General features: G+C 36.9%; 1 protein-coding gene across 2 annotated transcripts in view; it reads right to left on the bottom strand.

Annotated features, from left to right (window-relative positions):
- LOC113230507 (A disintegrin and metalloproteinase with thrombospondin motifs adt-2-like) overlaps positions 1–12,823 on the bottom strand; it is a 31,494-nt gene that overhangs the window by 6,379 nt on the left and 12,292 nt on the right. For both annotated transcript variants that reach the window (XM_026464468.1, XM_026464469.1), the window contains exons 6-12: positions 11,985–12,176; positions 11,566–11,694; positions 11,230–11,344; positions 10,220–10,366; positions 6,692–6,982; positions 5,028–5,151; positions 4,202–4,377 (exon numbers count right to left, since the gene is read on the bottom strand). In XM_026464468.1, the coding sequence (XP_026320253.1) occupies positions 4,202–4,377; positions 5,028–5,151; positions 6,692–6,982; positions 10,220–10,366; positions 11,230–11,344; positions 11,566–11,694; positions 11,985–12,176 (1,174 nt within the window). The remainder of the gene's footprint in view (positions 1–4,201; positions 4,378–5,027; positions 5,152–6,691; positions 6,983–10,219; positions 10,367–11,229; positions 11,345–11,565; positions 11,695–11,984; positions 12,177–12,823) is intronic.

Genomic DNA, 12,823 nt, shown 5'->3' with positions numbered 1-12,823 from the left:
TTAATATAATTATAATTAATATAATTATAATTAATATAATTATAATTGTTATATTATTACATAAATGTATTAACTATGTCGCGTACAGCTTTTGATTAACAATTACAAAAAGAAGTTGCTAATTGTCTTTACGGTAGAGAACTGTCAAGAGCGTAGCTCTCATGGCGGCAGTCGAAAAAATATACAAATGAAAGTTGAAGAGTTTAATTTAAAAAATTAAAATGTTTGTGTTGCCTCTAATGCTTTCTTTTACTTGTAAAATCATTGGTTGTCTAATGTCTAAAATCTATAAAATGCAGTGAACCTACGGCCAAAAATATTAATCATGAGTAGAAACGTCGACAATTTCTATAATAATAATAACGCACATACTCAACATAGCCCCGCACTAGGGAAACCCTGTGTCGCGGGTGCTTTGGACACACACATAGACAACCACAAATTACACCCAAACTCACGAGAGAAATAAATGTAGGCCATATAAATATTTCTCCCGGCCCGGGAATCGAACCTGGGACCTCTGCGTGGCAGTCCGGCATGGTAACCGTTCGGAGGCAGTCACAGTCAGTCATCGTACAATTTCTAATTTATGCATCGTTATACTATAATAATAATTATTTTTATACTAATTATTTCTGCTTCTATGGAGAACTTTTTTACATCTTTTTTAACAAGTCGTACGCCTGGTGGTAAGCGACGCGCCTATCCATAACAGTTGCAGCGCCACTCAGAGCTTTATATCGCAGTATGGGTGCCTTAGTGGCAGTGTTGCCACTGCTCCCATCACCCTGAGACATAAGTTGTTAGTCATTGTGTGTGCCAGTAATTTCATCAGGTGACCCTTCCTTCCAAACCGGAGCGCAGAAATGATCACATTACTGCTTGGGAGCATTACTGCTTGGCGGCGGCGGCGAAAGGTAAGGTAGTAGTACGTCTCTGGACGAACTCTTTTACATGGAGCTCTACTGCTACTAAAACTACTATCTTTGGTTATACTTTCCGCTATTGATTCCGCATATTATATTAAAGTAAGTCACGTTGGACTAGCCGAAGTTAATGCATTAGTGTATATTTTTTATTTTTAGTAATAGTTGTTTACGTAATTGCATACCCCACCTTCACAAGGTCTACGCATGGTTCTACGGAAACGGAATCAGTTCAGATGAAATCAAATAATTCCCAAAAAATCCGTCATCGTACAACATCAATCGTTATAGCAAAGAAGGCACTTTAGTTTGCTTATTACGACAAGACTTAATTATTACTTGGAACTTACTTATCTAGGTACGTAGTATCATGTAGATTGTATTTAAAATAAAGTAATAAAGTTTATTACAGCACTTAATAAAGCAGTTAAACGTTAAACCTTAGGAGGTTGGATATTTTTGCAGTCCTCATAATAAATTACGCGCAACTCGAGAAGTATTTAATTTCACAGAATGAATATTTTTATTGAATATCATGATGTTTTTACCACCATGATATTCATGTATTTTTTGTGAAAAGACTCCAATAGTTTGTATTATTATTATTGATACAAACACCTAGAGAAATTAGTAAGAATATGGCTCTCATCATCATAGCTCAGTTAGCAGTGCGGTAACCACGTTGAAGTAGCAGTCGGAGTATTTACGCGCGCCTCCGTCAGATGGGGTAAGCTGCGCCGCCGGAAGTACGGTGGCAGGAGCGCCGACAGGTGTTCGAAAGTCGCGGCCGTGGACTTCGCGCCAGCGCGCTGTTGGCGCGATCCTGCCCAACCTCGAACTCTGATGGAGGAGTGCTCCGCGTGGGCCTCCGAGCGGAACACCCCGGTTGCCCGGATCGAGCGAAATATCTCTCCGCCAGGCATAGTAGCGGCTATGCTGGAGGATCAAGAGTCCCTGAGGCAGTGGTCTCCTTCTGTGAAGCGGTGATGCTCCAGAAGGAGGTAGCCGAGCGTGATCGGGAAAGGGCTGCCCCCACAGCGAAGAGGTATCCTAGGAGGATTTCCTCACGAAAAAAAGCAGTCGGAATTTTTCTTCGTGTTTATTCGATTAATAAACTATTGGAGTAAAACAATCGGCTTTGATAATGGACCACTTACAGAAAACTTTTTTTATGTGTGACTATGACTTAATGCATTGAGATATATCTTAGAATCCGTCATCGTTATCTGGAGCTATAAAGAGGTTCCATACCACAAAACACGTGAATTGCACCCGCACAGTGTTGACAAACAATGAGATTACACGGCGTCGGAACCTGCGACGGTTTACTTCAAGAACATCATATTCGGCTCTACATAAACGAAAACTATTCGCCGGGTTGCATGTTTACGGGTAGCATGCTGCGAGTACATGAATTGTTATCACAACACTCTCTTGCGTAATAAAAGTTCGTGTATATTGGAAACCGCAAAATTAAAAGGGATATCGATGTAATCAGACATAACAAAGTGTTAAATATTGGTTCAGTAATCACTATCTTAAAATATTACTATATTTAGAGCTCCTTGTGAAGAAAAGTTCGTCCAAGGAAGTACTGATGCCTTACCTATTTCTGTCGCTCTGATGTAAGCATCACTATGCACCTGAATGCTCAGGTTTAGAAAGGTAAAGTGAAATTACAGACAAATGTAACTTGTCAACTTATGTCTCAGGGTGGCGGGTACTGTGGCAGTGCCCCTCAGAAGTCTATTATTAGTTATAGCTTCAACACAATTTTGATATTTAGGTGTTCTTGTTGTAAAATTTAAGTGATTTTATTATCGCATCCAGCCTTTATGAATGACCAGCATTCAGCCTTCATGAATGACTAGTGGACTGACTGGCCACACTGACTGACTTACTAGACTAACAGAGTTTCAAAATTACACTGATTTTACTTTGAACAAAAGACGACAAGGGTATTTTTAACTAAATAACTTCCCCTGGGCGTCTTATACTTTCTATTGTACATACAGATGTACACTTTTCGTACTCTCTCCTATAATGTTTCTCAATACACGTATCTACCTGCGCCACCAACTTCGGCATTACAAAAAAAATATTGATATAAACAATCCCATGTAACTGGAAACTTAATATCAAGACAATAAATAGTACAAATATTTATAATAATGCGGTTTTAACAAACCGCAAATATCGTAGCAACATGTCTTTTGACGTACGTACTCAATACATAATACCGAGGAAAATCTCAGTGTATCCACTGTATACACAGTATTTTCCATTAACAAAGACGATTGTATTTTATGAGTTGTTAAACCTTAGCTGGGACAATCTTTACGCATTTGTTTTCTCAGTACACATATCAGCATCTATTCATCTAAGCATATAAAGTTACTTGCACGTACTGTAATAAGAAACACGTATAATACTATCTACGCATTAAGGTGAAACACGATGTTACACTGGATATACAGGGTTATTTATTAAATACTAAAAACCTCTCAGGACTATAGTACACAAATATATTAAACAAAATCAACTGCCTCCGTGGCCGAACGGTTACCATGCTAGACTGCCACGCAGAGGTCCTGGGTTCGATTCCCGGGACGGGAGAAATATTTTTATGGCCTACATTTATTTCACTCGTGAGTTTGGGTGTAACTTGTGGTTGTCTACCTGTGTATGTCCATTGCAACCGCGATACAGGGTTTCCATAGTGCGGGGCTATGATGAAATAATAACGCACATTGTGCGTTATTATTACATCTATTTGCCACTTGGCGTGGATATATTGTTATGGTATTTGGAAATATCGGTAAAAGCATTAACAACAACTTTTGTTCTGTGACTTTTTACTTTTTAATTTAATAAATTTACCAAAAGTAAACTATTAAGTTTTTGTTGTACAATCTGACACTTTTTAGATCTTTTTAGATTTGGTAATAAGGTTGGAATAAGTTCAAACGTGTAAGCGTCCGTCCAGACGACCCCCATCGCTCCTGCGTTTAGAGAGATCTATTTCAATATTTATATTTTTGTACAGAAGTACAAAAGTTGTTGTATATGATGCTATTAATGTAATCCTGAGAGGTTGTAAGTATTTTACAAATAACCCTTTATATAACAAAATAAAATCTTAATATTAAATCTGAAGTATTGGAATTCAATTAAGTTTTTGATATTGCTTTTCTTTCGACTCTGCATTGATTCAAGGGTCTTATTTATTATAAATACAATCAAAATGAGGGGAAATGGAGGAAAATTGCACTAACCTCTGGCAAACAATGATGCTGTAGACAGTAGTAATCCTGTGTACCATCGTGGTGGCACCATGTACCATCAGGGAAATACGGATCGAGGCCAGCGTCGTTCAATTCCACGCGAGGAGCGTAGAACCCACCTCCGGAAGTTCGTCGGCAGAATATCGCGCAGCCCATCCACATACGAGCTACGGAACATCATTTCTTTATAGTTACTACACGATAATGTTACAAACTGACAAAATGTCACGATGAACATTGATAACCTAACAAACATACAGCTAATCACTAACGTTAAATATAAAAAAAGAATGATTTGTGATATCGAAAAGTGACACCGGCTAAATACATATTTTTAGTAGTTTGTTTTATGTGATTGTGGGCCGTGGCTTAGATGAGTCATAATATAGCAGTTCAAGAGGGATCGTGAGTGATTAATTAAGTCAATGTTAGCTAAAATTACAAGGTCTGTGTCAGGAACGGAGAAACTCGAAGGGTATGAATAGAAAAAATGGTCAGTAAGTATTGACCACCTAATTATTTTCAGTGGATCATAGCCAGAGACTATTCCATTTATTTTTAGTTATAAACAAATAATAAAAACTTTCATAAATATGGAAGTATTAATAATTATTTAATACCACATTTATTTGCTTTTTCATTCTGCCATAGACAGCAATCATTCTAGATTTTTGTTGAGAATTAAATTCGTTTTGCAGTGGCTATTTAAAAAACTTTGAAATACGTGCAGCCATACGTATACTAAACAGTGTATGTAAACAGTAGATGTGTACCATTTTAGTGTACAGGATGTATAAATTAGTGCTCATTTACTTACTAGGGTCGTGTGGTGCCTGAAGTCCTCCACCACGAGAGTCTAGCTCGGGCACCATACTTGCATACGCGGAACACTTTCGAGAAGCGAACTCACTGGCAGAGACCCTTGTTTTCTTGCCGCAAACCTGCATGCACGGATAAAATTAGTGAGAAGACAGATCCGTGCGATCTTACAAACATGGTATATGGGATGCACGAAATGAGCCTGCCATTCCTTTTCTGAACGTATGGCGCACTCTGGGCAACAATCGCCGAGTATCCACGCCAATTGGCACCACAATTGTAAGTAAATCTACCAATCCGACTTCGCCGAGATATGCACGTTCTTTGTCTCCTTTATAAAATTCTACATAACCCCCAGCTTCCTCCTTATCTGTGTTCCCGTTTTTCTCCCTTATCCCCCAGTTCCCGCCCAAAACGTACCTGTGACACCAGATCACTAATAAATCCCCAATCCAACTCGAAATTCTTCCACAACTCTTTCACGGTAAGTGCAACTCGTATGTGGAATAGACTGCCTGCTAGCATTCGTGACAGTCCATCGGTGGCATCTTTCAAACATAAATTAAAATAGCACTACCTGTCGAACGCGTTAGATAGCTAATAGGTAACATATATTATAAAGTAGTAATTTGTTTGGATTATAATATATATTCGGCTTATGTTTGTATTTATGTATATAAAGTTCATGTAGGTGTGTATGTCTGTCATATGTATATATTATCATCCTTTATATGTATATATATATTATTTATATTTACATATATATTTTAATGTTTTTTTTTTACTCACATTTAAATTTAAATTTTATTGTACAATAATTAGTCCCGCAGACTTCATTTTTCACCTAGGCTAGGGTTGGCTGGAAGAGATCTCTTCTAGAGATAAGCTCACCTTTGTATATGTCCTTGTTATTATTATAAATCCTTTCACCACGATAGTAAGTAAGCATTATGGTGTATGCCATCGATACGATAAGGAGAAGAAGGTATATCAGGCAAATGATAACGGCATGTTTTGACAACTTTTTATTATATGATCTAAGGTTTTTAAACTATTGCGCCTCAATCAAAAAAGTGTCGTTATTGGAAAAAAAGGCGAGATTTGAATGAACTCATTTACTTTAAAAAAATCCAAATTAATTTTAATGCCAAAGTACGTCTCAGAGTGCCTCGAATTTTTCGTCTTAATATTGTATATAAAAATAATACCTCTTTCTATAACCCTGCAGTGAAAGTGTGTGTGTGTGTGTGTGTGTGTGTGTGTGTGTGCGTGCGTGCGTGCGTGCGTGCGTGCGTGCGTGCGTGCGTGCGTGCGTGCGTGCGTGCTTGCGTGCGTGCGTGCGTGCGTGTGCATTATTATATTATTATTATTTTAGACTCTCTCGCCACTCCCAGGGCCTAAAATATTATTATTATCATTATTTAACAATTTATACAAATCGCTTTATTTTATTTATTAATTTGTTTTACATTTTTGTTTTTTACATTTGGAGATTATAATTTTACACTAACTTATTACTAAGACTAATTTGTCTAGTAGTTGTAAGACTAGTTGGTCTAGTCTATTAATGTATCAAACTGTACCTGTTATCATGTAATGATTCATTCTGTTTGTGTACCTTTGAAATAATAAAAAATCATCTTACCGCTTCAGTGATCTTACCTTAGTATCGTCACAGAGAACGACATCGTAAGCGGCTCCTTGACAAACTGCAGTAGTTGGGCAAGACCGCCGTCGTTCACGGAATCCCCTTGCTCGATTAGTACAACCCGATCGACAAGATCCTGAACTCCACACGTTCCAACCTGCATTGCCTGCGCCATTACTATTGCCTCCACTGTTGTTGTCTCCATAATTATGTTCTCCGTTGTGGCCATCATTCCCGGTAGCTGGTAGCTTTGTGCTCAATTCAGCCAACTCTGACGAAGGCACGCATTCTCCGCCTTGACACCACTGACAATATAATACATTAATTGAACTGATAGTGCTTTCGGTAAGACAACAAACAGTATTTTAAACTCATAAAACTACAGGGCGTTTCGGCTATATCTTGAATTCGACTCGAACTACTCTGATCATATCAACTCTCAAAGCTGGTACAGACAGTAAAAAAGTTTGGAAATATATGAAAAATTTAACATCGAAACAGCATGAATCATCTTCAGGATTATTGAAAGCCCATTCATCTGAGCTGATATCTGATAACAGCGCAAATGATTTTTTCGTCAACGCGGGTAAAAATCTGTCACAAAAAATTCTAACTGTCGATTTCTCCACCACAAAGCCTCAATCCACCTGTAGCAAATCTCTGGGATCATTTGTGCTATTAGATACAGATGAAAGTGAGGTTGACAGAATAATTTTAAGCCTAAAAGACGATAGTGCTCCTGGTCATGATAACATATCAAACAAAATACTAAAACAATTCAGGCACATCTTACTTTCACCGCTTACATTCATTTTGCAACTATCTCTAACAAAAGGAATGTTTCCTACATATGTGCTTAAAAAAGCTGTTGTTGTCTCGGTATATAAATCTGGTAACAAAGATCAAATAACGAATTATAGACCTATTTCGTTACTGCTATATCTGAAATATTAGAAAAACTTATAAATAACAGACTTATTGAAGACGTATATTGTATTTGGAGAAACAATCCTTATTGTCTAAAACACAGTTCGGTTTTAGATCCAAATTATCGACATCTGACGCTGTGCATCACCTTAAGGATTTTTTAGTAAGGGAACTTGACAAGGATAACAAAACAGTGGCGATATTTCAGGACCTCGCGAAAGCTTTTGATGCAGTTTATATACCCATCCTATTGCAGAAGCTTGAATCCCCAAGTATAAGAGGTATACTGCTAAACTTACTTGCAGATTATCTGGTGACCGTTCCTAATGTGTCAAAATAGGTGACGTTTTCACTTCTGATCTCAAGACTACTCCATTTGGAATTCCCCAAGGAAATAATTTAGGCCCAACTCTGTTTCTGATCTACATTAATGACCTTTGTAATCTAGAATTAGAAGGTGGGAATATCATATCCTATGCTGACGATACTGCTCTGCTAACTCTGATAAGAAAGTCTATGAGTATGCTCAGCGAGGATTCAATGTCGTAAATAACTGGCTCCTGCAACATTTACCAACACTAAACACGGATAAAACTAGTTTCACGCAGTTCTATATGCGAAAACCAAAGTCTGTTATAACTAGCATAAGACTATATGCTCACCATTGTAAGGAGACTACTAACAACCTGTGTAAGTGTTCAGACATTGCTATTACTAACAAGGTAAAGTATTTAGGCGTTGTAATAGATGATTACCTCTCTTTTAAGCACCATATCGAAGCACTAAGCGGTCGAATCTGTAAGCTAATGTATGTGTTTAAAAAATTACGCACTTTTGCTGATTTTAAAATAATCAGGCAAGTTTATTACGCCATATGTCAATCAATTATTACAAATTGCGTTTTATCTTGGGGTGGTATTGTTAAAACTTCATTAGTAATCATCGAGAGAGCCCAGCGAGCGGTTCTAAAAGTTTCTACCTTCCGCCCTTTCCTTAACCCCGCTGACCTTCTGTACATGTCGTGTAAGGTACTAACTGTAAGGCAATTATTTATTAAGTCCACAATTCTCAAACAGGACGTTGCACTCCCATATGGTACTGAAAACACTAACAAAAGAAAGATATTGTCTTGTAAAAATTGTATCATCAAAACATGTGTTTATTTCCAGACTTTTTTATGTTTCTTGGGCCATTTTTGTACAATAAATTAAACGCCAAATTGGCCATATATCATTTTTGTTACATAAAGGTTAAGAAAATTCTACAAGAATTCCTAATGATTCCTTCAAAACATGTCCTACGATGATACAAAGAATTTATTAATTATCCCAAAATAAATGTTGTCTAATTTAAGCGTATAGGTATATATGATTTGCATTTTATTATTTAGTTATTATTATTATTATTTTGTTTATAATTTAATCATAGATAGACTAGATACCTATAGAATTAGTACTTTTTACCTGAACTACAGGATTCTCCTTGTTCAGGTACACGTGTTGTACTTTACGTTGATACGCATAATTAGTCTTAAGTTATTCCTTTGTACAATAAGTAATATTCAATAAACAATTTATTATTATTATTACTCTTAGATTTTCGCGATTGTTACCACTGTCACGTATACCTACACAACGTCAGCTGTGATCATGGGACCTGTAAAGGGTCCGAAACGTAGGTTTACTTGAAAAAATAAACATACGCGACGTTGCCGCGTTAATATAAATCCAGCCTGATCGAATGTTCTTTTTCTAAGTGTAATTCTTTGTATTAATAATTATAACAAACTATGAGAGTAATTTCATAAAAAATAAATAAACTTAATTACAAATATACACTATTTAAATCCGAAAAAAAATAGGGTTTTGCAACAAGAACTTTGTTTTGCAAATCAAAATAAACCAGTAAATTTAGATGACCTATTATTGATGATATGGATATCACTAACATGTGGTTTCAACAAGACGGTGCTACAAGTCACACAGCCACCGAAACAATGAATTTATTGCAAATCAAATTTCCCGATCGCATAATTTCACGAAATTCAGTACTTAAGTGGCCAGCTCGATCATGTGATTTAACACCTTTGGTTTATTTTTTATGGGGTTATGTTAATGACAGAGTGTATACAGAGTCAATCGAATAGATTGCAGTCTTAAAACTTAAAATTCGTGAAGTGATTAACGAAATAGACCCACCATTTTGTCAAAAAGTGATTAAAAACTTTGATGAAAGAATCGACACCTGTAACTGTGGTCTTGGTGGACATTTATCAGATATCATTTTTCATTCATAATTGCCAAACCTTACTTTTTTAATACAATAAAAACTGTAATAATTGTCATCTAAATTTATTGTTTATATTTTGATTTACGAAACAAAGTTCTTGATGAAAATCCGTTTAGTTTCACTCCTGACTCCGGTGATATAATATTTACGCTTAGAATAGTTATTATTCTAAGTATTTACGTCTATACCAATAGAATGTGGGTTTTGCCTACCCACTTATATTGCAATTATTGAATGCATGAATGATATGAATCTCATCCCGTGAAACGTTGTATAAACTTAGGTTAAAATGGAAAAACCGTAATAACAATTTTTAAAGAACTGACCATGTGGTGTCCACAGGGTGTGCCGGGCAGAGCAGGGCCTGCGTAGTAAAAGCCCGCGCGGTGTGGGGAACGGCAGGCAAGCTGGGCACAGTGCGCTGTAGTTGGTCCGCCCGGAGACGGTGCTGCATCGACGTCGCGGAGAAGAATCTGCGAAAATTTGTTGCAACTTTTTAAATTTCTTACCGCAGCATCATCAAAGATTTAGACAGTGCAAGCCTTCTTTAGCAAACATAATAAAAGTGGTAATACTTATTTGTTACGCAAGGCTGCAAAGTTGTTGTTTAACGCGAGTGCTTGTATAGAAACCTGAGCAAGCGTAGGACTCTAAGGGTCGTATTCTCGAACTCTACTCAATGCTCAAGTCAGAATTGCACTGGAAACATAAGCACTGGAAATACGACCCTAATGGCAGGGACTTGAGTATGATTTCGAGTGCTTGAAACCATACTCAAATCCTGACTTGAGCATTGAGTAGAGTTGTGGAATACGACCCTTAGATTGAATAGAATCCTGAGCGTACCAAGGGTTTTAAAACACGAGGCGCAAAACAACTTTGCTGCCGCGCGAAACAGATAACTTTTCATCATATACTATAGCGAGAAAAATGGTAGATGAATGAAAAACAGTCGAACTATAACAAATCTGTTTTATTAAACAAAATTAGTTAGCGTTGTCAATTTAATGTCAACAATAATAAGAATAAAATATACCAACGGATTTACTTTACATAAATTATGTACCTACAACAAATCGCTTAGTTGAACTTGTCATTATGTTTTTGTTTTCATCGAAAGAAAAAGTTAGGTGCACCACAGTACATCGTCGAGTTCGAATTTCAAAAACCTTTTCCACGCTAGCGTGGGAAAAACGCTTTCGCCCGCAGATTTCTAATGAGAAAGAGAGCCTTTCCGAACTAGTGAGGTGAAAAATAAATTGACATCACGATCGAAACTTTAGGCCATGCTATGTTCAAAAGGTGTATAGCTGAAAATAATACGGTGCATACATACCTCACATTGTTTCTTAGCTCCCCAAACAAAACCAGGTGCTCCTCCGAATCGTTCATGCTTCAACTCGTTTGGTGTATCTAGGTCTTCACCACTGTCCAATAAGCATGTTGCCCAGCTGAAATTTTTACAAATTCATTATTTTAGAGCACAGAGGCAAGAGGTGCCGTAGAACTGCTCAATTCATTCCACTCATTGAACTACTTTAGCTCAATGATTCCAGTTCGTAGGTACACCGTTTCATCTGAATCTTACAAATAAAAATACAATTGTAATATGAACACAAAGTATGCTATTCATCTTTGTTTCAAGAACATCAAATCCACTTCAAGAACTTACTGTAAATCAGCTACAACGCGTGCGCTGCACATTGACCATGTAGCTTCACCGTTGGTACCACGAGAGGGCGACATTATGAACCCATCACGAGCGCAAGAGTTCCCTGTGCCATCGTGGTGCATGCCAAGACTAAAAGTACATCAAGAATATATTTGTTTTATAGACAACCGTTTGTGTGCTCCATTTTAAAATTTATGCATTGTTTTATTTGTGAATGGATGGGTATAGTGCAAATTTTCTTTTTACTTACTTTGTATCTGTCGATAATATTTTGAATATAAAGCCTTTCGCTTAGAGAATAAAGTATGGACATATTTTGGGCACTCGTTGTGATACAATAGAATTTAAATATTTCTAAAATTAATTTTGCCTTTAATGAAAATTGCCCTAAAAATAACAACAAATCTTTTATAACCGACTTATGTCCAATCTCGTGTGCGAGGATGTAAACAGAAGTGAAGCCAGCTGAGGGGTAAGGTCGGCCCAGCACGTCAGTGGTCCCAAACTCGGAGACCACGCACGCATGCGCTGGTAGACAAACTCCGCCGACTGGAGCCAGGCCCATCGTGACTCCATTGCGACGACCGCCTTCTTCCGAGTAGAAATCCAACCTGAAAACAATGTTTGGATACGCAGATACTAATGACTATATTGAAACTTAAACTTAGGCGAAAGTGTTGAATTATAAATAATTGGAGAGGAAAAGCAAATTGAAGTTAAATTTTTGATTTATTAGGTATATTCAATGGTCAGAAAAAGGTGTTCCACATATCGCACCCTTAGTAATATAAGGGCACAATCCAAAAAAAGTAGATTTTTGGGAAATCGCGTATTAAGATTCTGGATTCCTACATTACACCTATTTTTTCAAATAATATGCTTATTATTTAAGTTATAAATATGAAATTTGGCAGATTTGTTCTTTGATAAATGTATTATAAATAGCAATAAAAAAAAAATAATATAAATAAATTCCATAAGTTTCAAGCAAGTTAAAAAAACACTTTCAAGTTAGACCCATATAGTACAAAAAATATAACAGAAATATGGAGCTATATAAGTTTGATCCCATTTATTATTTAAGTCCCTATCAATTCCCAAATTTCCCAAAAATCTACTTTTTTTGGATTGTGCCCTTATATTACTAAGGGTGCGATATGTGTGTGGGTGTGGGTGTGTCTGTGTCTCTGTGTGACTGTGTGTCCGTGTGAGTGTGTGTGTGTGTGTGTGTGTGTGTGTGTGTGTGTGTGTGTGTGTG

The sequence above is a fragment of the Hyposmocoma kahamanoa genome, unplaced genomic scaffold, assembly GCF_003589595.1.
Source record: "Hyposmocoma kahamanoa isolate Upper Pololo Valley unplaced genomic scaffold, ASM358959v1 63, whole genome shotgun sequence".
NCBI classification, from domain to species: domain Eukaryota; kingdom Metazoa; phylum Arthropoda; class Insecta; order Lepidoptera; family Cosmopterigidae; genus Hyposmocoma; species Hyposmocoma kahamanoa.
This window is presented reverse-complemented; position numbering and strand designations above follow the sequence as displayed.